The 24,324-nt window shown below is 43.6% G+C and overlaps 1 protein-coding gene across 3 annotated transcripts; it reads left to right on the top strand.

Annotated features, from left to right (window-relative positions):
* Nucleotides 1-140: 140 nt before the first annotated feature.
* On the top strand, nt 141-24,324 carry KATNA1 (katanin catalytic subunit A1). 3 transcript variants are annotated; one of them, XR_010305536.1, is made up of 12 exons: nt 141-230; nt 5,651-5,825; nt 7,000-7,157; nt 10,662-10,845; nt 12,423-12,544; nt 14,058-14,163; nt 14,504-14,662; nt 17,129-17,255; nt 18,835-18,969; nt 19,235-19,361; nt 20,414-20,600; nt 23,996-24,083. XR_010305536.1 is itself a non-coding variant. In XM_064158287.1 (11 exons), the coding sequence occupies exons 2-11, from the start codon at nt 5,655-5,657 to the stop codon at nt 24,192-24,194; spliced, it is 1,488 nt and encodes a 495-aa protein (XP_064014357.1). In that variant the 5' UTR covers nt 141-230; nt 5,651-5,654; the 3' UTR covers nt 24,195-24,324. The 3 variants fall into 3 exon arrangements, 2 of the variants coding, with proteins under 2 accessions (XP_064014357.1, XP_064014359.1); XM_064158287.1 differs by lacking the exon at nt 20,414-20,600 and having other exon boundaries at nt 23,996-24,324; XM_064158289.1 differs by lacking the exons at nt 141-230; nt 20,414-20,600 and adding an exon at nt 434-469 and having other exon boundaries at nt 23,996-24,324.

Raw genomic sequence — 24,324 nt, 5'->3', positions numbered from 1 at the left:
GCCACGCACCAGTGTTCCGTCTCCCCCGTAGTGCGGTGTTTTCCCCCTCCCCCGCACACGCTGCCGCCTCGCTGGGCTGGAAGTGACGCAGCCGGATTTGTCTTTAAACTGCCGGCGGCGGCGGGTAGGAGGCGGGGTTAGTGTTGCGGGAGGAGGAGGAAGAAGCGGAGGGGTCGTGGCTGCTGGAAGCTGCTGCCGCTGCCGTGGGGCCGAGCTGTGGAGAGGAGCAAGTGAGTGAGCGGGGTCCTCTCCTCCCGGCAGCCGCCCCCCCATCGCGGCTGTTGCGCGGCGCCCCACCTGTCTCGCAGGGCTACGCGCGGCTCCTGGTCGGCCTGAGGCGAGAGGCGACGCCCGCGCCCCGGCTGGTGCGGGCCACCCTTAGGGGAGCCGGCGTCTCTTCGTCCGGCTGGGGGGGAGGAGGGTTATGGCTCCTCTGCCGCGGCCCGAGGACCCGGCGCTGCCTTCAAAAGTGAGTCGCCGCAGTGGTTGCTGTCGTGACACCTGTGACCATTGCAGTGTGCTGGCCGGACTTAGCCGCTGCCGTGGCTCACACGTGCTCGGAGCCGTGCGGGGTACCGCCGCGGTGTCCCAAAAGTCATCGAAAGGCCTGCAGGTGTTGGGCTCTTCAGCTCCCTGCGGAGTCAGATGGGGTGGGCGCTAGTGGAAGTGCTGAACTTTGGATGGGACTTCACTTTTTCACATCTACTCTTTCTTTCCCCCCCCCTTATCTGCATGAGCTTTTATAATTGTGCTAGTTTTCTCTTCGGAGAGAAGCAGTAGACATCGCTTCTAGATACCCAGTCTGCTGCGGAGCCTTCTAAACCCTGAGAAATGTGCTAATTAAACATAAGCCATCTAAAGGAATGCAGCCCCTGTGTGGTGGAGAGTAAGCAATGTGATCTTTTGAGCTTAGCCTAGGAAACAGAAAATCATCTGCCAGCAGTGCATCTGCTGGGTTGCAAACGTCTGCTTGTAACCAGCCAGGTACGGTGATGTTTGTGGTGGCAGGTGTTTTGTCTTTGGTTACCATTACAGTTAAGTACAGCAAATGGGTGAGAACCAGTCTGTTTAGCATCCACTAAGGCTGGCAACTCTTCTGTTTCCCAAGTAATTGACACATGACTTGTTGATGCCAAATGTCACCGTGAGCTTATGAGTTAAGAAGAGTAGTACAGCCACAAAGTAGGTTAGAAGCAATACAGGCCACCGTGTCATCACTAAAAATTGTCTCCTGAAAGCTGTTACTTTGGGATTTTTACTTTTTTTCCCCCCCCTCTTCTGGCTTGCTAAGAGAACTTTCCAAATTCTGTGTGGTTGCTTTGACATCAGAGCCTATATAGCAGGCTAAAATCCTGGAAGTGTGCATGCTCTGCCAGAATTCAGGGTTTGGCTTACTCCAAACGTTAAGGTTGGACCAAAGGATTCTTTGGCAGTATATTCTTTGTATGGCTGGAGCTGTTTTGAGTCAGCAGAGTAACCAGTGGCTCCCCCAGAATACCTTCCCCCTCAACATCTGCACATCGAGCTGCTCTTTTAGTTTTATAAACTCATGGGGGATTTATTTGTGAAATTTGATTTAGTTTCAGTTACAGCTTCCCAAACTCAGGCGTGTGAATGCAAGCAGAATTACTTAAAGTGATTCCTTCTGGTAATTCCTTAAAGTCATTGTGGAAAACGTGGCACGTCCCCAGTGTTTTCTTGGTGATTATCAGGCTGCTATCTTCAAAATAATACACACAATTAACTTCCAAAGCCTCATACTCAAAGTTGTAGGTATCTTGAATGTTTGTTAGGCTTCAGTCCCCATTGCTCTGGTCTGTTCCAGATTCCAGAAGTATTTTAGGTGCTTGGAAGCAAATTTAGGTGCTTGGAATGCTGCCCAGGGAGGTGGTGGAGTTGCCGTCCCTGGGGCAGTTCAAGGCAAGGTTGGACATGGCACTTGGTGCCATGGTCTAGCCTTGAGCTCTGTGGTAGGGGGTTGGACTTGATGATCTGTGAGGTCTCTTCCAACCCTGATGATACTGTGATACTGTATATGTATTCTGTTACTAGAGATGAGTTAATGTGATGGTTTTCTATGGCCTTAAGTTCAGAGAACCATAAATACTTGCAGCTAGCATAGAGAATGAGTGTTCTTACCATGAAGTGTGTCTGTACACAGTGTGGAATTAAACTTGAAAGACAAAGCAGTTAGATTGTTTTCCTTATGTCCTATTTATCCTTATATCCTTATATCCTGTAAACTTCATGCACTTGTTGCTGTTTCAGTTGCTGTTGGAACATTGATAACTTCACTGAACGTGATTCACAGAAGGGTCATAGCTGAAAAGTGCACCCTTGCTGCTTTGACTTCCTGTTATGTGACAGCAGTGAGCATTTGTAAATACTTTCAAAATTATTAAGTAGTGCAGGATTAGTTTTGTGAGGTTTTAAATCCTTCAGGTGTGGTTTAAGTCTGGATTTGTGCATATTCACACCTCTCCCACCTGAGTCTTGCACCCTACTTGGAGCTGTCACAGTCTATGATGACTTCCTGCTGCAAACTTTCATCTGCTGTAAGATTAGTACTTTTAACTTTATTTGTATGTTTTTTCCCCCTGTCTTGGAGCTGCTTCAGCACTTTCAGCTGCAGGTGCTTACTACATTAATGTATCAGTTCCCACACTGTCAGCATTCGGGTGGCAGCAGCAGTGGCACGTCCATAAGCAGACCTAGCAGCTTTTTCTGCCCCACTTATACACTAGAGTTTTATGTTTAGAGGCAACTTCTGCTCTTATGACTCACCACGAAGCAACAAATTCATTTGGTTTTTTATGTTAAGCTAAATGGTCTTACACTTTCAGTGCCACTGATGAAATGGGTAGACTCCTGGGGGTTCTTTTCTTTGTCGTTGCTTTCTCTTTCTTCTGTCACCTGAAAAACATGAAAATCATGTATGTGCAGTACTGCTAGTTTGGACCCAAGCTTCTGTATCTTTCTGACTTCACCTTTGCAGGACTTCTTTTTATTCACATTTCCAGATCTAAGTTACTTGTACAGCCTTGCACTTTTTTTTGTCCTTGTATTTGTCTTCTCTGGATACTTAAACAGAATTGCTATTTTGCTTGGATCATTTTACAGCATTTAGTGTAAAAAATAGCTACCTATTCTCCCATGTGAAGGTCTGCTTTGGCTTTAGTAGCTTGCTGTTACCTGTTTATTAGCATCTTGCCCAACTTGTGATTTCAGTGGTGTTAGTCATCAGTTTGACTTCTCAGGAGAGGCAAACAGGTGTATCTGGTAGGATGAGCAGGAGTGGAAAAGCTTGCTCCTAAATATAACAGGGAAAACTTTGGTAGTATCTGTGTGACAATCCATATGGCATCTGCCAAACATCTTCAGGCTCTTTTTCCCAACAAAACTCCCAGGTCAAGCTGGGTCTCCAAAGCCTTATTAGCCTGGGAGATGACAGTCTTTGTAGTCACCAGTCACATTAACTCTATCAACTTGTAGACGTTGTGGCCAGCTCAGCAAGGCTGTGGCCAGAGAGATTATACAGTGCAGGTTCTTATGATAGCAGGTTTGCAGACTCAACTCCCCCACGGGCCTCTTCTGCTTGGATGGGTGTGGGCTGTCAGAGGCCTGTCTTCAGCTTCGTAGCTGATAGAGTTTTGCTGCTTGGGCTGAGTCTTTTCACAGCAGCTATCTGCTTCAGGGGGTGCTGGGGAAGCAAGAGGAAGGAAACTAAAGGCAGGTAATGTTGGTTTAGGAATGGATCAGGTGCGTGTCCATGAGTATAAAACTACTTGAGAAAAGGACAGAAAAAGGAGTGGAAGATTTGTACTTGGCAGTCCCTCCACAGTGAGGGGCTAATGTATTTTAGATTATAGCCTATTCCACGCCTGGAATACTGTGTCTGGTTTCGGGCTCCCCAGTTCAAGAGAGACAGGGACCTTCTGGAGACCCTGTGGAGAGAGACTGAGAAATCTGGGGCTGTTTAGTTTGGAGAAGAGAAGACTAAGAGGAGATCTTACCAGTCGATAAATATCTGAGAGGTGGGTGTCAAGTGGATGGGGACAATCCTCTTTTTGGTGGTTCACAATAGTAAGACAAAGAGCAATGGCTATAAACTCGAACGTGGACTGTTGCACTTCAGCATGAGGAGAAGCTTTACACTGAGGGTGACAGAGCACTGAAACAAGCTGTCCAGAGTGGTTGTGGAGTCTCCTTCTCTGGAGACTGAAAACCCACCTGGATGCATTCCTGTGTAACCTGCTGTAGGTGATACTCCTGCCTTCGCAATGGGATTGGACTCGATGATCTCTGGAGGTGCTTTCCAACCTCTAATGTTCTGTGATTCTGATAGCTGTAGATTGTCTGGTGCATGCAGAATGTGGCTTCCAAAACCTCTGATAACGTGTCTGAATTTGACCCTGACCTGGTCTTGAAGTGTGTTCAGTCTTAAGTCTTCTTTATTGCGCATGTGAGTTTGCTACCTCTTGCATTCTTTAAATAGCTGATCTCTACCAAGTCTGCTTCATCCCAGGGCTTAGCTGTAACTGCACGTCTGCAATTGCTTCTTACTGGTGCTGGCTACAGGTACCGAAATGAGAGCAAGACGACTTTCTTGCAGGCATGTGTGTTTGGTTGTTTTAATGGGGGTTGTGCTTGGTCCTAGTAAATTAGGAGGAGAATGGGGAAATTCTTCGTCTGCAGATGGATGCGGCGCAGATATCTTGGAGTAGAAAGGAAAGGGATATATAAGTAATGGATAAGAACATAGGATGACTGCTCTGTGAAGAATAATTCCACTGTTTCTACTTTTTTACTGAAGTTATATAAATAATAATTCTGGTTTTTGGTTGGTTTTTTTTTTAAGCTAAAAGCACAGATTCTACTAATGCTACAAAGTGGAACCGCTTACAACCCGTGAACAAAAAGCACGCTGCTGGTGGAGAAAAGTAGCGTGGTTTGAATGATGTGTTAAATAGCTGCATGCATGTTTGATTGTGGCCTTTCCTTGCCTCTCGATAACGTAGCAGCCTCAACATTTTTTTTTAAGGAGTTTCTTCTTAAGTGTGAAAATGAAGATGATAGGAAGGTGTAAGCTGTCCATAGAAGGCTTGCAACAGTATGCTTGACTGTGTGTATCTTGTATGTGCTTTTCAGCAGAATCTTCACTGCATGAAACAGGTCTATGAAGGGAGGAGTTTGTTTCTCTATTACTGGAAATAATAGAGGACACAGTCTCAAGTTGTGCCGGGGGAGGTCTAGGCTGGATGTTAGGAGGAAGTTCTTCCCAGAGAGAGTGATTGGCATTGGAATGGGCTGCCCAGGGAGGTGGTGGAGGCACCGTCCCTGGAGGTGTTGAAGCAAAGCCTGGATGGGGCACTTAGTGCCATGGTCCAGTTGATTGGCTAGGGCTGGGTGCTAGGTTGGACTGGCTGATCTTGGAGGTCTCTTCCAACCTGGCTGATTCTATGATTCTATGAAATGAATTATGGGTTTATGTGGGTGATAGTTGTTCTAGGACCATTTTTTCTAACCAGTCTGTTTCCAGCTTCTGATGTGCCAAATGAGGCAATGATCATGTGAAAAGAATTGCAGAAATGTCTTCTGGTCTGGGGATTATTTTTTTTTCCCTCAATATTTCTTTTTTCTTTATTTTCAGCTTCATGTTGAACATGAGCCTTGTTATGATCAGTGAGAATGTAAAGCTGGCCCGTGAATATGCCTTATTGGGAAATTATGATTCTGCAATGGTCTACTACCAGGGAGTTCTTGACCAAATGAATAAGTACCTCTACAGTGTCAGAGATACCTATTTGCAACAGAAATGGCAACAGGTAAATAGCACTTTTCTGTGATGTTTTGAGGCAAAAAAAGTAGCAAAATTTGCCTCTCTAATGGTAAGCAAAAGTATAAAAATATTTACACCATTCTTTGAACTGTAGTGCTCTTTGTCGAGGTTGTGGGTGGGCCAACAACTAAATGGGTGACAGATGCTCTCTTATTAATCCCTCTCACTTCCCAAAGGGAAGAGAAAAGGACTAAGGGAGAGGGACTTATGAATTGGAAAACTAAAGCTACTTTAATGGGGAAAAAAAAAATCCCAACCTCTCAGATGACAGAAGTTCCACCCAAGTGTCAGATGGGAGCCAGGTTCAGGAGCTGGGTTCTGGAACTCAGGGATCATGATGGAAGCCAGAATGGACAGAGCTCTGCTTGGACATGAGCCTTTTACTCTGCACCCCTAATGTAATACATGAGGTTTAGTAGTGAGCTTGGTTTGTGTAGCAATCCTTGCTTCTAACTGGGAAGTTCAGTGTTAGCACTGCTAGAAGCATACACTGTCTGCAAAAAGAGGTTGATTTCAGTAAGTGCAATTACTGAGGGGAGACTGAACCCAAAAAGTAAACCTGCTGAACAGAATAATTTCTGTTTGAACTCAAACTAGGGAATTCTTAATAGGATTTTTTGTTAGTGTATAGACTTGTTTGAGTCTTTATGACAGTGGCAAAACAGGCAATGGAACACAGGCCTGGAAAGACAGCATACTCTGGCATGTCAGCTTCCTGCTAGTGAGTGGCACTCATGCTCAAGTTTTTTAAGCTGATGTCATTTTGCATGGTCTTATTTCCCTCTCAATGTTATAGCAGCTTGACATAGATCCTTAATAGAAAGTGAGTTGTGGCTACTGTGTCAATTTGTCACTAAGACAAACCATCATTGTTTTTTCATTGACATTCAGTCTTAGGTTGTGCTTTTTTTTTGTCTTGCCTGTTTAACATGGAAACTTATCAAAAATCCCTTTGGTGTTAAATCCAAAATCTCTTTATTTATTTTTCACATGTGCTAAGGAAGGCAGAAAACCCTTCTTAAAATCCAGTATGTGTTATTGTCCGTTGAAGTGGAATCAGGTAGGACCTTGTGGAATCCATCCAGCCTTTGCCTGGGCTTGAACAGAGGACTGTTACAAACTTGCTTGCCTTTCTTTTACTTTTTCACTTTTTTTATCAGGTTTGGCAGGAGATAAGTGTGGAAGCTAAGCACGTGAAAGATATAATGAAAACACTAGAGAGTTTTAAACTAGACAGTACTCCCTTGAAAGCGTCGCAGCAAGAATTACCGGCTCACGATGCTGAGGTCTGGTCTTTGCCAGTACCTGCTGAACGAAGGTAAGAGGAAACCTAAAGACCTAAAATAATGTTTGTCGTGACAGATGTGCATTGACCTCAACATGTTCATCTGTCATTTTTTCCTAGAGCTTAGGCACATAATGTAGCAGCAGCTTGCCACCATTCGTAGCGGAGGAGGTAGCCTACTTCAGAATGTTCTGGAGCTTTTATGTTGGGGTTTTTTTGGGTTTAGTTTTTTTTCCTGACTCTTAAGATAACCTTGCTGTTCTGTGGAAGCCTCTATTCCTGAGCTGATCTTCCAGATTCTGCCTGTAGCTGATATGAAAAGGATGAAGACATTATCAGAGTAACATTAAAACCTAGAAATGTCCCAAGTTCAGGTCCTTCTGTGTAGCAAGATGATTCCCTCACGTCCTTCATGAGCTGGCCAGTTAGACTAGCACGCACCGAAAGGATGGGGTGGGAACAAGCAGCTGCAGCCAAGCCTTACTTCAGAAGTAGTTTTGAATTATTCTGGGTTAATGTCTGTGGTTTGACAGTGTATCCAGTGTTAAAAAGGGTGTTCCTGCTCTCCATACTGGCCTGACTGTTTTTGTCTTTTGTCTTTGTTGGCATTGATAGCTGCTTCAGGACGCTAAAGCAGCAAAAGCAGACGTTGTTATGTAGTGTGTTCTTGGTTGGCTTTTCTTGTTGGTTTGGTTTTCCTGAGGTTAGCTATGTGAACTCGTTAATTGGAAATTCTAATAGATGGCAGTGATAGGTGGGCAGAGGCCAATGGGATGAGATTGAACAAGGCCAAGTGCAGGATTCTGCACTTTGGCCACAACAACCCCAAGCAGCACTACAGACTGGGGACTGAGTGGCTGGAAAGCAGCCAGGAGGAAAGGGACCTGGGAGTACTGATAGATAGTAGGCTGAAGATGAGGCAGCAGTGTGCCCAGGTGGCCAAGAGAGCCAATGGCATCCTGGCCTGCATCAGGAACAGTGTGGCCAGCAGGACAAGGGAGGTTATTCTGCCCCTATACTGAACAGTGGTCAGGCCACACCTTGAGTGCTGTGTCCAGTTCTGGGCCCCTCAATTCAAGAGAGATGTTGAGGTCCTGGAAAGTGTCCAGAGAAGGGTGACAAAGCTGGTGAGAGGCCTGCAGCACAAACCCTATGAGGAGAGGCAGAGGGAGCTGGGGGTGTGCAGCCTGCAGAAGAGGAGGCTCAGGGCAGACCTCATTGCTGTCTACAACTACCTGAAGGGACATTGTAGCCAGGTGGGCTTGGTCTCTTCTCCCAGGCAAGCAGCAACAGAACAAGGGGGCACAGTCTCAAGTTGTGCTGGGGTAGGTCTAGGCTGGATGTTAGGAGGAAGTTGTTGGCAGAGAGAGTGATTGGCACTGGAATGGGCTGCGCAGGGAGGTGGTGGAGCCACTGTCCCTGGAGGTCTTCAAGAAGCGGCTGGATGAGGCACTTAGTGCCATGGTCTGGTTGACTGGCTAGGGCTGGGTGCTAGGTTGGACTGGATGATCTTGGAGATCTCTTCCAGCCTGGTTGATTCTATGATGATAGCATGGAGGAGGCAACAGAGTGTATGCAAAGCAGGCATGGGAGTGTGCAGTTTGACAGAAAGTACCGACTGGATCAGCTTAACTGTGCTGTCAGACTGCTCTTTGAGGCTTTGAACTCACAAGCTGTTTCTTGCATGTAAAGAAGGGTAACTTCAGTTCTTTTCCAGTACTTCTTTACATTTTGCTTCAACTGATTTATTTTAAGCCTACCTTCTGAAAGGCATGGGCCTGGTGTGAGAACACAGTTTCTGTTTACCCCATTTGGAACACTGCTAGCCAACTTCATCCAAACCTTCTGGAAGAACAGAGTCTGGGAGGTAGAACTTGCCTAATATTTTTGAAACTTTCTAGAGAAGAACTCACGTTTCTGAAAATGACAAGGCTAGGGAGGACTGTTTCTGTTCCATTAATCTTGCCAGATGGTGAAGTGTACTGAGGAGTGGTAATAAGAAAGAGCCACAGTAAAAAGTTGGGCTATGTTGGACAGGGATAGCCACAGTAAATACCTATATGGAGACAGCAGAACTCACCAATTTAGGTGACAATTAAATGTCTAGTCACACTATTCTTCTATGTTGAGCTTTGGGGTGGGATTCAGAGGTGGCTAGGTGTGCAGAAACAAAATTATAGGTTCATAGATACTCCACTTGGAGAGTGAAAGGACTGTAGTACTCAGGATCTTATATTTATCTTGCTTAATATGCATTTCACCCTGAAGAGATATGTACAGTTCTGACAAATTTGCTGCTGTGAATCAGTTAAAGACAATTTTTACAGAAGGATTTTGAATCCTTTTAGCCTGAAAGATGTGTCAAATGCATCTTCTAGCTCAAGTAAACACTTTGAAAATCAGTGTTCCATTTCCTGTTCTCTAGACATATCCCTGAACTTAATCTTGACTGATAAATTATTAACTCTGGAATTTTACAAAGGCACACTGAAAAAGTGTATGGACTATACTCCTTGAAAGTAGTGCATTTGTGTGGGGAAGAAATTGAATTGCACAAAGAAAATAAAGTCTGTAATACCAGTCATGATGCTACTGATTTATTTACACATGCTTCTAAAAGTAGTCTGTTTTCAAACAACTGCAGGCCTCATAGATATTTTCTTCCCCAGTAAGTGAAAATACATCTGTCATGCCCAAAACACCTCTAAATTTCTTTGGCTAGGAAAGCAAGGATCAGTGTGACTCAGGAGAAAATATACTGGCATGAGATTTGTGTTCAGTTCTGGGCCCCCCAGTTTAGGAGGGACATTGAGATGCTTGAGCGTGTCCAGAGAAGGGCGACGAGGCTGGGGAGAGGCCTTGAGCACAGCCCTACGAGGAGAGGCTGAGGGAGCTGGGATTGGTTAGCCTGGAGAAGAGGAGGCTCAGGGGAGACCTTATTGCTGTCTACAACTACCTGAGGGGTGGTTGTGGCCAGGAGGAGGTTGCTCTCTTCTCTCAGGTGGCCAGCACCAGAACAAGAGGACACAGCCTCAGGCTGCGCCAGGGGAGATTTAGGCTGGAGGTGAGGAGAAAGTTCTTCCCTGAGAGAGTCATTGGACACTGGAATGGGCTGCCCGGGGAGGTGGTGGAGTCGCTGTCCCTGGGGCAGTTCAAGGCAAGGTTGGACGTGGCACTTGGTGCCATGGTCTGGCCTTGAGCTCTGTGGTAAAGGGTTGGACTTGATGATCTGTGAGGTCTCTTCCAACCCTGATGATACTGTGATACTGTGTGTGATACTGTGGTTATTTTTAATACTAGGATTAATTTTATCTATGAAATATGCAAAGCAAGTGACTTGTTAAGCAAAGGAGCCCTAAGCTTCTAGCAAAGGGAGTGGGTTTTAAATGCCTGTCTATAAATGTCTGCCTTTTTCCTGAGGTACACCTTTTTATCTTGAGCAAAATCACTTTTAAGTTTGTAACTACTTGATTTGATTATGTAGCATTTACCAATGAGTTTACACTAAGGCTTTTTGCATGTGTTACAACTAACTAGAACTTCACCGGGACCCAGAAGACGTCAGTCTGCTCAGTGCAGTGATTGCAGAGGTCACAATAACCGGATCAGTGCAGCTGTCAGGGGCCCTCACCGCCCATCCTCTCGAAATCCCAGTGATAAAGGGAAGGCGGTCCGCAGCCGGGAGAAAAAGGATCAGCAAAATAAAGGAAGAGAGGAAAAGGTAGGCTTGTAAATAGACTGATGAAATAGGGAAACTCAGCCTTACTTTCCTAATATTGAATGGGGAGGTCAGAGCAGATGATCTCTGGAGGTCCCTTCCAACCCCTACTATTCTGTGAGTCTGTCTGTGTTATAAAATTAGATAGCTATGAAACGTTTCTTTTCTTCAAGTCAGCATGCTGATTTGGATCTCTTTTTGTAAGCTATCTTTGCTTTATTGTTATGGAGTAATTAAAAAGATACAAACAGCAAGCTGGGAGTGATCTGGTAAATGTGGGCTTGTTTACTGCAACTTGCAAGTAGTTTTTCATTTCAGTACTTCAGTGATATCAGTTTAGACCCTGATGGAGCTCGTTCAAATGGGCTGTCTTTGGTCCTTCAGTTGCTTACATATATTTTAGGCTGAGATTGACTCATCTGTTCAAAGCATTTCAAGATGAAATAAATCTTAAGAGGGGACCTTTATTTTGTTGAGATCTGATGATTCTTTTCAATGTAAAACAAACAACACCTCAAGTACTTCATGAGAGAGAATTGTTTATCATCTGTAATCTATTCTTTGCAATCAGAGTGCTTTACTTTTCACTTGTGCTCTGGTCTCCATAAATTTAGCTGACAGCTAGTTAAGAGGCCATACTGAAGAAACAAAGTTAATCAGATATCTATGTATTGGCTTGTTAGTTTCACCAGCACTATGTTGTGGCAAGATGTCATGGCCTGTGGGTATAGCATAAACTACTAGGGTGGAATTGTTTCCCTACGTAAGGCACCACTTTTACTAGGAGCTAAATCACGTTGTCTTTGGGTGATAATCCTCTCTGCCTAAAGATACACACACACAGATAGGAGAGGTATTTTTTCGTTTTTACAGTTGTTTTATCATCACCAGTGGTTGCTGTTTAAGTATATATAAAAAAGCCCAACCAAACAAATGAAAGCCAAACACGGGGTATGTCTAGTGCGCTTTATTTCATTTCGGTAGCATGGTCTTTGCTTTCAGACCCTTTGAACTGTCTGGTTTCTCTGCTTCTGCTCTGGTGCAGAACTGCTTCTCTGCTGTTCTTGTCCATGCTTCTGTATCAGTTCATTAGCTCCTTTTTGCTTCTGTGATTTTTCTGCAGACCATCTTTGTTCATCCTACACGTGCTTTGGGTTTTGTCCTATGTCTGTGGTATATTTATAACACAGGATTTGAGATGTTCTAGTTCAGTGTGTCACTTTCTCATCCAGCCTTGTGTCATTCCTCCTATCCAGCTGCTGTCTCAGGTTTTGATTTCTGTGGGAGAAGAGGTGAACACTGTTACACTGAGATAGGTATATGCAGTTTTGATTGCCTCCTAAACCAAAGAACCTGTACAGTATACTGGCCTGGGGAGAAGGAAGTGGGTCGAGGACAGTACAGAAGTCTGAGTGAACTGCATAGATCCTGCCATATAGCAATAACATGGATGCTTCACAATTTTCTTGCTGGTTTACCTTGCTGTCTTCTAGAAATATGATGTTACTGAGGACTTGTAAAAGTCCATTAGTAGCGTAACCATCGTTATGCATTTACATTGTTATATCCTTTATGTGTAGACCAAATCCACATCTGAGATTTCAGAGCCTGAACCAAAGAAATTTGATAGTACTGGATACGATAAAGATTTAGTAGAAGCACTGGAAAGAGATATCATTTCTCAGAACCCAAACATTCGATGGTAAGTGAATACTGCTGCCAGTTGTTTGCTTTTCCCCTTACAGGGTAAGACAAGAATTAAGTATTTTACAGTATCACCAAGGTTGGAAGAGACCTCATAGATCATCAAGTCCAACCCTTTACCCCAGAGCTCAAGGCTAGACCATGGCACCAAGTGCCACGTCCAATCCTGCCTTGAACAGCTCCAGGGACGGCGACTCCACCACCTCCCCGGGCAGCCCATTCCAGTATATGTAAGCATGTGCTTACATATAAAAAGTACCAATAGGTTTTCTCTGCTCATTAAATAGGCAAGTAAACTTCTTGAGACATTGAATATTTTTAGATTTTTTTTTCACCCATAGATTCATAGAATAGTTTGGGTTGGAAGGGACCTTTAAAGATCAGTTAGTCCAAGCCCCTATCACAGGCAGGGATATCTTTCGCTAGATCAGGCTGCTCAAAGTGCCACCCAACCTGACTATGCAAAGCTTTTCAAACTTTTAGTAATCCATTTTTGAGATGCTCCTTTGCAAGAGTGTCTGCCACTGCCTCTTCATTGAAAAAAAAAAATGTTTTGCCCCTCAGGAGCATACCAAGATAGAAAAACAGTTAACAAAGGAGTTATGTCAATATAGGAACCCTTTGAAATCTTGCTGAATGTGATGTGACTGCCGGTGTGAAATATAATCATGTGCCTCTATATAAATGTGTTAAATATTAAACCTTATACAAAGATTGCTTTGTATTCCAAATATTTACAAGCTTAGGTGGTTTTATGAGGATTAAATGAGCAAAAATCTTCTGGAAAATTAAGTAGGCTTTAAAAAAAAACAACAAAGCAACCAGGAGGATCTCACAAACCACTTTATATGCTTGCAACTGTCATGTATTTCAGCTTAGGATGTAAATACATGTTTCAGGTTTTGTCCTGAATCTTAAATTAAAACTTCAGCTTGGAAATTAGTTATACAGATATGTTTTGGAAACTAACTATTACTTGGGCACATGCTGGTGAGTGGAATGTCCTGAGAGTTACCCTCAAGAGGATAAGGCCAGCCTGTAAAGCACCTAAGAATTAATACATTTGTAACTGAAAAAGAATTCTGACAGTTCTTTTTATTGCAGCTCCTTTTACTAACCTTCAGTCAGTTGTTCTTGTAACAGCAAAAGCTGGTATTCGGGCTCCAGGGACAGACAACCTCTCTGCAAAAGAAGAAAGCACCCTCTATAACTAGCAGAAGTTTAACCAATTTGCTATATTTTGCTCATTCTATCTGTGAATAAGAGCAAGGATGCTCCAGAGAAATCATTGCCATGTCTCTGGCTGCTTTTGCAGCTGGAATCTGCACGCTGTGTGTCAGTGTAGCTGCCATAGGCCTTTGTCACAAGAACATAAATAAATCCAACTCATTTTCCCGAGTTATAAAAGAGTTGTTATGTAACAGTAAGTTTAATTGCAGATTGTTTTCAGCTGTGGATTGATTATTTTGCAGCCTGTCTAAATCTGTGGAATAACTTTCTATTCTTACCAGGGATGACATTGCTGATTTGGTGGAAGCCAAAAAGTTGCTTAAGGAGGCTGTAGTTTTACCAATGTGGATGCCAGAATTTTTTAAGGGAATTAGGAGACCGTGGAAGGTATGGAAAAAAATCTAGTTGTTTGATCATGAGTAGGATTCTGAGGCTGGGTGTTGAGGGAACAAGTAATTTCAGGTGGTTTAGAGTTTATTGAAATCCTTTCCACTTTTTAATAGCAGAATTTGTGGCAAAAGTACTAACAAAATAAAGATGTCACCCAGATAAATATACTTTTGCCTTCAGCTATGTCATTGCAAATAAGCAGTAGTAATTACTTGCTTAGCTCTGAATAACTTTTAAAGGAGAAGTTTCCCTCTAGCATTTTAATATTGTAGAATTTGTTTGATGTAATTGTCTGTGTTTTGGTGCTGGTACTAAAAATGGTTCTTCTTTTTCATAGGGTGTGCTGATGGTTGGTCCTCCTGGTACTGGAAAGACCCTCTTGGCAAAAGCTGTAGCCACAGAATGCAAGACTACTTTTTTCAATGTTTCCTCTTCCACACTTACCTCAAAATACAGGGGAGAGTCTGAGAAACTCGTTCGTCTGCTGTTTGAAATGGTGATTGGAGTGTCTGAACGTGGATAGTGAGAGAACTAGAAATGCTTCTGCCATGGTTTAGAATTCATAGCGTACATAAGCAGCCCTCCGGGCTTCTGACACTTCAGGGCTTTCTGATCTGGATGTGTACATTCAACATCTGATCATTCCTAAATACCTCTATAAATACTGAAAGGTCAGGTTGTGGTTTTCAGAGTTGGCTCCTTACGTTCATAGGCATGGCTCATTATGAGCTGATGAATACTGTAGAAAATACTTCCATGTACACTGGAGATGACATTTAATGACTTTCTGAATCAGCACTTTACTTAGGCTACACATGTTTTGTTTGTTGTTGTGGGTGGAGTTTTTTGTTTGTGCTTAGAATAAGTGGGCTTCCAAACTGTAGTTGCCTTCTGAGCACACAAGACTTGAAACCGGCTGAGAATCCCTAGCCTGTTTTTCAGGTGTTACCAAGTTTCGGTGCAGCGCTAGCTAGCTGGGGGCAGATGTGACTGGGTTAGAGGGCAGAAGGGCTCTGCAGTGAGACCTTGACCGCCTGGACAGATGGGCAGAGTCCAATGGGATGGGGTTCAATAGCTCCAAGTGCAGGGTGCTGCACTTTGGCCACAACAACCCCATGCAGAAATACAGGCTGGGGTCGGAGTGGCTGGAGAGCAGCCAGACAGAGAGGGATCTGGGGATGCTGATTGATACCCACCTGAACATGAGTGTGCCCAGGTGGCCAAGAGAGCCAGTGGTATCCTGGCCTGCATCAGGAATGGTGTGGTCAGCAGGAGCAGGGAGGTCATTCTGCCCCTGTACTCTGCACTGGTTAGACCACACCTTGAGTACTGTGTTCAGTTCTGAGCCCCCCAGTTTAGGAAGGACATTGAGATGCTTGAGCGTGTCCAGAGAAGGGCGACGAGGCTGGGGAGAGGCCTTGAGCACAGCCCTACGAGGAGAGGCTGAGGGAGCTGGGATTGTTTAGCCTGGAGAAGAGGAGGCTCAGGGGTGACCTTATTGCTGTCTACAACTCCCTGAGGGGAGGTTGTGGCCAGGAGGAGGTTGCTTTCTTCTCTCAGGTGGCCAGCACCAGAACAAGAGGACACAGCCTCAGGCTGCGCCAGGGGAAATTTAGGCTCGAGGTGAGGAGAAAGTTCTTCCCTGAGAGAGTCATTGGACACTGGAATGGGCTGCCCAGGGAGGTGGTGGAGTCGCCATCCCTGGAGCTCTTCAAGGCAAGGTTGGACGTGGCACTTGGTGCCATGGTCTAGCCTTGAGCTCTGTGGTAAAGGGTTGGACTTGATGATCTATGAGGTCTCTTCCAATCCTAATAATACTGTGATACTGTGTGATGGTCGCTACTGAAGGGGGCAGTAGAGCTGTGATCACCGAAGGCAGGAATGTCAGGAAAGGAAAAGATCATTTACGATCTAGTTTGATCACGTTAAATGCGTTTATATCATGCTATATCAATCAAAATTGCACGTACACAATGGACAGTCTCTTAACTTATGTAGTAAAATAGCTTTTATTACTTGATCTCGTTTTCAGAAAGCTTAGAGTTACTTTGCAGTTGACCTGCTTCTTGAACAGGTTCCTCATCTCGCTGTGCTAGCTTAATGTTCATCCTAGCTTTAATCAAGTTCTTATTCAAGCATTCCGTGATGACTTTGAGAGCTATAAATGTGATGGTTTGGGTGTTCCCCGTCCCCCCCACACTTTAGAAATCACCCAGACTAGACTCAGCCAGCTCTGGGAATATGAATGAACCTATTTATTTACAGCTAGCACAATATACAAGCAGATATTTACAGTAGATGCAGTTATAGACAGAAATAGACAAGGTAAAAGGTAATACAGAAACACAACAGCCCTCCCAGAAACCTGAGTCCCCAGGAGGGGCTCTCAACCATCCCTTCACCTTCCCCCTACCCCTCTCAACCTTACTCTAGTCCCAAGGAAGAATAGAGGTTCAGCCAAGAGGTTAAGAAGCAAAGTGGCCAAATGGAAGGGTGTGTTGGAGAGATGTAGCTCAGCCAGCAGCCAAGCCAGAGTGAGAGAAGATGGTGACAGTGTTATCTAATGTTTTCATTTCTTCTTCTCATACTCCTTAGCAAGACTGTGAGTGAAGTAGACATCACCATTGGTTTATTTTTTACTGCCTGTAATCTAGTTCTTCTCACCAAAACATTCTACCCTGCTTCCAACTACCACAAATGTTACTTCTAATGTGTAAAACTGTTTATAGCCTGAACAACTACTGGACTTTTCCAAAACCTGATCTGCTCAGATGTTACTAGTGAATGCACATCTGCTCTATAGTTGTGTGCAATGGTCAAAGAGAGAGAAGGTTAGGTATGGTTTGATACTTAGGAGCTGATTAATTGGGGTAAACATGCCCTTATTCGGCTCTGAATATGCTGCTATTTCTTCAATGTGAGTGTGCTGCCATTTCTGCCCTTCACCTTTTGCTCTCTTTAGGCTCGATTTTATGCTCCAACAACTATATTTATCGACGAGATAGACTCTATCTGTAGTCGCAGGGGAACGTCGGAGGAGCATGAAGCTAGTCGACGTGTGAAGGCAGAACTGCTAGTTCAAATGGATGGTAAATAACTTGGTTGCTGGGAACTACAGGACTGGAGGAAGAAAAGTAGATCAAAACTTCATTCTTCAGAAGAAATTTCTCTAAAAGCCTTACATAAAATTGGGGTGCAAAGACCCAAGTGCGCTGTCAGCGTGGAAGGAAAAAAGATACAATTATTTAAGTTGTTTAGCATCTCAGTAATGACCTTTTATTGCTGACCCAGAATAATTAAGGTTCAGTGGAAAATACTTTTTTTTTTCCTTCTGCAGCTCCAAAATCCCTAGGGGTCTTCAAGAAAAGACTGGATGAGGCACTTAGTGCCATGGTCTAGTTGATTGGCTAGGGCTGGGTGCTAGGTTGGACTGGATGGTCTTGGAGGTCTCTTCCAACCTGGTTGATTCTATGATTCTGTGATCAATTGCCTTTTTCAAATCTTGAACATGTTGCTCACTGCTCCAAAATCGAGTAAAAAATGATTCAAAAGAGCTGTCACCTGTTCCAATTTAAACTTTAAAGGCAATCAGTACACATAATGTCTTTAAGGTCTTTGTTGTTGGATTTTTTTGTCCTACAGATAAGATGGAGACTCTGAAGTGTTTGGCAGAGTTGTTGTTTCATTTTAAAACACTGAGTTCATTACAGCTATTTGGTCAATATTTCGCTAATCAGCAGTGTTTAAAAATAGGTAACACTGTGCAAAGCTGCAGTAGAGGCAAAGGAGCAACTGGAAAGTGCTAGTTTATGGAATTGTGTGGCAGAATTCCATGAGTCAGAAGATTTGTATATTTATGTCTGTTTCTCTGATGTTGATACCCTTTTATGTTTGTCTTTAAATAGCAGCAGAGCTGTAATATTGTTCTCATAACTCCAGTTCATACCCAAGCTAATTTTATTAGTAACAACTGTTTGAAGTTCTTTTGCTGAAGTGCTCATAAAAGGTATTTCATATGCAGATTTTCAGGCAGACTGTAATGGCTGTTGCACAGCCTAGTCCTACAAGCAGAAAGCAGTAAATGCAGAGAACAGAAAGTGTAATGAAATTAACTTCTTCATACAGCAGCTCTTTCACTGTACTTTAGAGACTGAGGTGTTCTCTCTGACAAGCTGTGATTCAGTCCACCGAATTTAAACATCCATTTCAGTAGTTTGTAAGAATCCACCTGACATATGGAACATTTGGCCTGAGTTCAGAAGTGAAGAAACTTTGCAGGGGAATAAATGCTGCTTTTGCACGGCTGTTAGTGAATGCTGTTGAGGGAGCAATGTGTTTCGGTTTCTAGGGGGGGTGGTTGGTTTTGCATTTTGGGAGGTTGCTTCTTTTTAACTCGTGTGCTCTTACAAGATGTTGATGTGAAAAAATCAAACAATACAATGTCAGAAATATAAAAAAAAAACTGTTGTAAAACTGTTCCAGCCCTAATAGAGAGGAACTTTCAGTTGTAGATGAAAAGCTGCACTCTGTTGCCCTTAGCAATTCTATTGCATAGGGCTTCACTAAACTGCGATAGAGTAGCTCCTTCAGTATGATCCAGTTGTGGATGTTCTCTCTGTACATGAGATTTCACTAAACATACACATCTCTTTACTTTTTCCAATGCAGGTGTTGGAGGAGCTACTGAAAATGATGATCCTTCAAAAATGGTTATGGTACTTGCTGCTACTAATTTTCCTTGGGATATTGATGAAGCCCTAAGACGGAGACTAGAAAAGAGAATTTACATTCCTTTACCTTCAGGTATGAAGCTCTGGGGAGAGGTTTGAAAAGATTTAACATCTAAATTTTGTCAATATTCCTTTAGCTCTGACTGTCTGATTTAAAAATCAACTTGATACATGTGTGCAAATTAATTTGTTAATTCAGGACCAGGTTAAATCTAAACATGGAACATTTACCTTTGTAGCAAGTACAGTGTCCTTTTTCTTCCTTCTTATCTTTCAATTCGTTATTTGTCTTTGGGAAGCAAATGGTATAGACTTAATTTTCTGTTTTTTTTGATTAGCAAAAGGTAGAGAGGAGCTCCTAAGAATAAATCTGCGAGAGCTGGAACTGGCTGATGATGTTGACCTTGCAAATATAGCTGAGAAAATGGAAGGTTATTCGGGTGCAGACATTACCAATGTATGCAGGTATGTTAAAACTGCATCATTTGTGTTACTACTGCTACAGACTCTTGAGAACTATTTGTAGAGTAACTCACTTAGATAGTTCAAGTTGTTGGATAAAACCAGACTGTAACCTGTCTTATACGTATGGCTGAAAGGTGAAGTACTTCATTAATATTTACCTAGGTTTCCATTTGATAGTTTCATATAATAATGATGATAAAGAGCAGCTACAGCACACAAATCTAAGCAAGGTATGATTTAGGTAAAATTCTGTGTTCTTTCATGTACACCAAATTCCTTGCGTGGGGAACATCCACAGGGTGGTAGGCTTTGACTTGTAGAGTTGCAAGTCACTTCACTGAAGTTATACTCCTTAAGCAGAACATCTTTGTGTATGAGGTGATAATGGCAGCGGCCAGGATAATTACAGGGAAGGTGTGGCACGTTCTTCCCTTATGACACAGAAAAGGTAAGCTGTGTTGTGTGACAGGATGAGAGCTTTGTACTCAGCACATTGGCTTTAGTGATGAGGCTGACTCACGTTTCCTTCCAGCTCCTCCATCTCTCCTTCTCCTCAGTACTGTCTGCATACAGTCTTCTGCAGACCTATTCTGTAAGCTAGATTCCTGAAATAATCAACCAAAAATACATTCTAACTCCTCCACCTCAGTCTGTCTTCTCTTTCAAAACTTGAAAAGGGGAAAGGACTGATATTTTAAGAGACTAATCAGTCATAGACATAGAATAGACATAGAATCTATTCTATAATCAGTCATCTGGTTTACATCTGAAGATTCACACTGGCATGGTTGTAGCACTGGCAAATTATGGAATCAGCAGTAAGAGACATCTTCAGATGGTGTTGTCATCTAATAAGCACCTGTGTAACTGTTTTCAGGTGTTGGAGGTAGTGCCTAAGTGTGGCAGTGCAAGGCTTGAGGTCCTCATTGTGCAGTGCCATCGTTGTGGGGCTGCACTTCGAACAGGATAAGAGAACTGTTCTGCATTAAACCAAACCTCTTCATTACTTTCCTTAAATGCAGATTCATTTCTTGCCTTGATTCCTAATACAGCTCTGCAAACACTTGTCAGTACAGCTGAGAGGACACTGTGCTGTGCTGCAGGGATGAGTGCCAGTAGCCTGTACACAAAACTGCCACCAAAGGCTCTGTCAGCAGAGTCACTTAAGGCTGAGCCAAGAGTTTGAAGCCTCAGTACTATTTCCTGAACCAACCTTACACGGTGTCTGGGAAAATAATGGTATGTTAGTTGCTCTGCAGTGTGGTGCAGATTTTGTTTCATTTGTAGGTTTGTGAGATGAATTTGTGGTGTTCTTTTGCTCAGTCCTGGTGTTTGTTGTGCTTTGGAAGGAGTTTGTGGCAATAGATTCATGTTAAATGAACAAGAATTCATTTGGCCTTCTGCTTTACTTACATGAGCTGCAATTTGTCTCCTCTAGTCTGTTCAGTGTATGTCTAATTTTATACTAGATACCAGTGCATGTGTTTAAAAAGTCAGAGTACTTGTCATTGTGTTCAGTACATTTCCTATATACACACATGCAGGATTGCTTTCTGCTTTTTAATCAGTCGCAGTATCACAGTATCATCAGGGTTGGAAGAGACCTCACAGATCATCAAGTCCAACCCTTTACCACAGAGCTCAAGGCTAGACCATGGCACCATTTGTACACAAAGAATATTCAGGAAAACTCCAACCAAAAGTAAGCAAGCAAACAAATGCAAAGGCCTACAAAGAAACTCTTTCCTTTGTGGCAATCTCCTTTAAAGATGCCTGAGGTGGCAGCAACCAGGAATAGTAACTGGGGTTTGGATGTGATTTGAAATCGTTAAGCAAGTACTCAGATTGACCTGTGTATTTGCACTGTGTTAATGAGCCCAGGAAAAACAGATCTTAGACATGATTGTTTAATCTACATCCAGACAAAGAGACACATGGCTGAGATGTAAAAACACTTTTGCCTCTTCAGGCTCACGTTATAAAAGCAGAGTAAAATTCAAACTTGGAGACTTCTAATAGTCCTTGCTAGTGACACAGGCATTAACATAAGAAAAAAGCTGACCAAAAAACCTCCACTTTGCTCAAATTATACTTCTTTCTTGAACAGTCTGAGGTAAAATCCTGAGTTTGCTGAGCCAGAGTGAAAACCAGTCAGAGATAACAGTAAATTTCCTAACAGTGAGCTTAGTAACTGTAGGAAATTAAGGTGAAAATTTGCTTTTAAAATACATTCAGGAAATAGCAATTGCACAGTAGATGTGTGTATGAATTGACTCTCTTTTGAGAGGCTTTTTAAATGGAACTGAACCCTGCCGTGGGTTCCAGCGGGTGACCTCTTTTTGAATGTAGCACTGCTGCTTGTCCGGGCACTAAGAGTGCGTTTCAGAAAGCAACGAGGGCTGATGTGGGAATGACTGCCACTAAAATGATTTTACAGGAGCAAGTGGTGGCAGCTGTACTTGAATTTTGTGGATTTTGTGCTGAGGTGTGGCAGTTATTTGGGTGGGTGGGTTGGTTTTGGGGGGGGGATTTGTTTCTTGTCTTTTCTGTAAACTGCATTCTGGAAGCAAACTAGATGCACCCCAGTGTGTAATGCTGGTCTTTGTTCACAAACTGGTGTAACAGCAAGGCATGGTGACACACTGCTGGGCCCCCCAGTTTAGGAGGGACATTGAGATGCTTGAGCGTGTCCAGAGAAGGGCAACGAGGCTGGGGAGAGGCCTTGAGCACAGCCCTACGAGGAGAGGCTGAGGGAGCTGGGATTGGTTAGCCTGGAGAAGAGGAGGCTCAGGGGAGACCTTATTGCTGTCTACAACTACCTGAGGGGAGGTTGTGGCCAGGAGGAGGTTGCTCTCTTCTCTCAGGTGGCCAGCACCAGAACAAGAGGACACAGCCTCAAGCTACACCAGGGGAAATTTAGGCTTGAGGTGAGGAGAAAGTTCTTCACTGAGAGAGTCATTGGACACTGGAATGGGCTGCCTGGGGAGGTGGTGGAGTCGCCGTCCCTGGAGCTGTTCAAGGCAGGCTTGGACGTGGCACTTGGTGCCATGGTCTAGCCTTGAGCTCTGTGGTAAAGGGTTGGACTTGATGATCTATGAGGTCTCTTCCAACCTCGGTGATACTGTGATACTTGACTAAGATGCCGTTCAGCAAAGCAACTTTTTTGGGTTGTTCTGAAATTTGAATTGCTAACAGATCTGTAGTAAGTTCTGTCCCTTGTGGTTTCCTTTACAGGGAGGGGATAGAGCGGAAACAGAACATGTTGAAACCAGCTTTCTGAGACTTCCTAGGAAACAATGTCTATGCTTTTTAACTCTCTTTGAATTCTCACCTGCTAATACACTTCTTGTGATATCGCCAGGGTTATCTTTCCATCTCTTTTACTGCTAGACAGAACAAGTAGTAAAATAAGATACAAGCTGTGTAACAAAGAATCATCAGGAACTTTAGTCATCTCCCTGTTACCAGTTTGTCACCTTGCCAGCTTATCACCTACTGCTACTGAGAGCTCTGTTGAAATCCAAGGGCAGTCTAACTTGGTGCAGCAAGCCAAAGACATATTTGTATCCCAGAATCACAGAATTAACCAGGTTGGAAAAGACCTCTAGGAACACTGAATCCAACCTATCACCTAACACCTTCCAATTAAGTAAACCATGGCACTAACTGCCTCATCCAGTCTCCTGCTAAACACCTCCAGGGATCATGACTCCACTACCTCCTCAGGCAGCCCATTCCAATGCCAATCAATATCTCTGTGAAGAACTTCCTCCTGACATCCAGCCTAGACCTCCCCCTGGCACAACTTGAGACTGTGTCCCCTTGTTCTGTTGCTGGTTGCCTGGCAGAAGAGACCAACCCCACCTGGCTACAGCCTCCCTTCAGGTAGTCGTAGGCAGCAATCTGACCTCTGCCTGACAGTCTATGTCCCTGGCTCCATTTTGGTCTTTTCTGCATCTCATTTCCAACATTTTATGAAGGAGAGAAATTTTGTGAAATGCCTGTTGCTGGAAGTGTTTTAAGAGCAGGCAAGATGCATTTCTATCAGGAAGGATGTGAGTACAGCAGAAGGTGCAGGAGTGTTGAGCTTAGATAACCTGATTTCCTGATTTACTCATTCAACCTCATGTGGTGCATACTGACTTAAGATACTTAGTGTAAAGACAGTTAAAGCAGAGGTTAGAGGAGCTACAGGCTAGACACATTTTGTAGGCTAACATTCAGCTGTGAATGTGTAGGTTGGAGCTAAGTACTGTCGACCCCTCTGTCTTTTGGAGTGGGATTCACGTTTGGACCAGGAAACAGTAAAAACAACCAGCCACTTTGTCTGTATGTCAGCAGAGTGAAGCCTTTCCTTTGCCTTGTGCCTTTGCAAAACGACCCTGATGCAGTGGCATCAGATAAACCAGTCAGTCTTGGCCAGTCTTGCCTAGCCTACAAACAGTAGCTGTTCAGCGATCCAGTGCGGGTAAAGCCACGTTTGATAGCATCGTACAAGCAGTTGGGAGCTCTTCCCATTCTTGGCAGTATCGTTGTGAATGCCACAGCCTAACTGGGATGCTGTGTTGAGCCTTTCAAACAACTGAACTCACCGTCCTGTACTGAGTAACTCTGGGTTTTTGCATGCTTGGCAGGGATGCGTCACTGATGGCTATGAGAAGGCGCATCGAAGGCTTGACGCCAGAGGAAATCAGAAACCTTTCCCGAGATGAGATGCACATGCCAACAACAATGGAAGACTTTGAAATAGCCTTGAAGAAAGTGTCTAAATCTGTATCTGCTGCAGACATTGAGAAATACGAGAAATGGATAGTTGAATTTGGATCTTGCTGAGTTGTGTTGTCTTGAAGAAGCCACTTCACGTCTTGAAGCATCTTCACGAGTAATAAGTAGTGTCAGGGCAATTCCTTTTGTAACTTAAGAGCAACAGATGTCTAAATAAATCTTTTTTTTCAAATGCAAA

This window comes from Pogoniulus pusillus, chromosome 18, assembly GCF_015220805.1.
Source record: "Pogoniulus pusillus isolate bPogPus1 chromosome 18, bPogPus1.pri, whole genome shotgun sequence".
Classification (NCBI taxonomy): Eukaryota; Metazoa; Chordata; class Aves; order Piciformes; family Lybiidae; genus Pogoniulus; species Pogoniulus pusillus.
The sequence above is the reverse complement of the archived record's forward strand: the minus strand, read 5'-3'. Positions and strand labels throughout refer to the sequence as shown.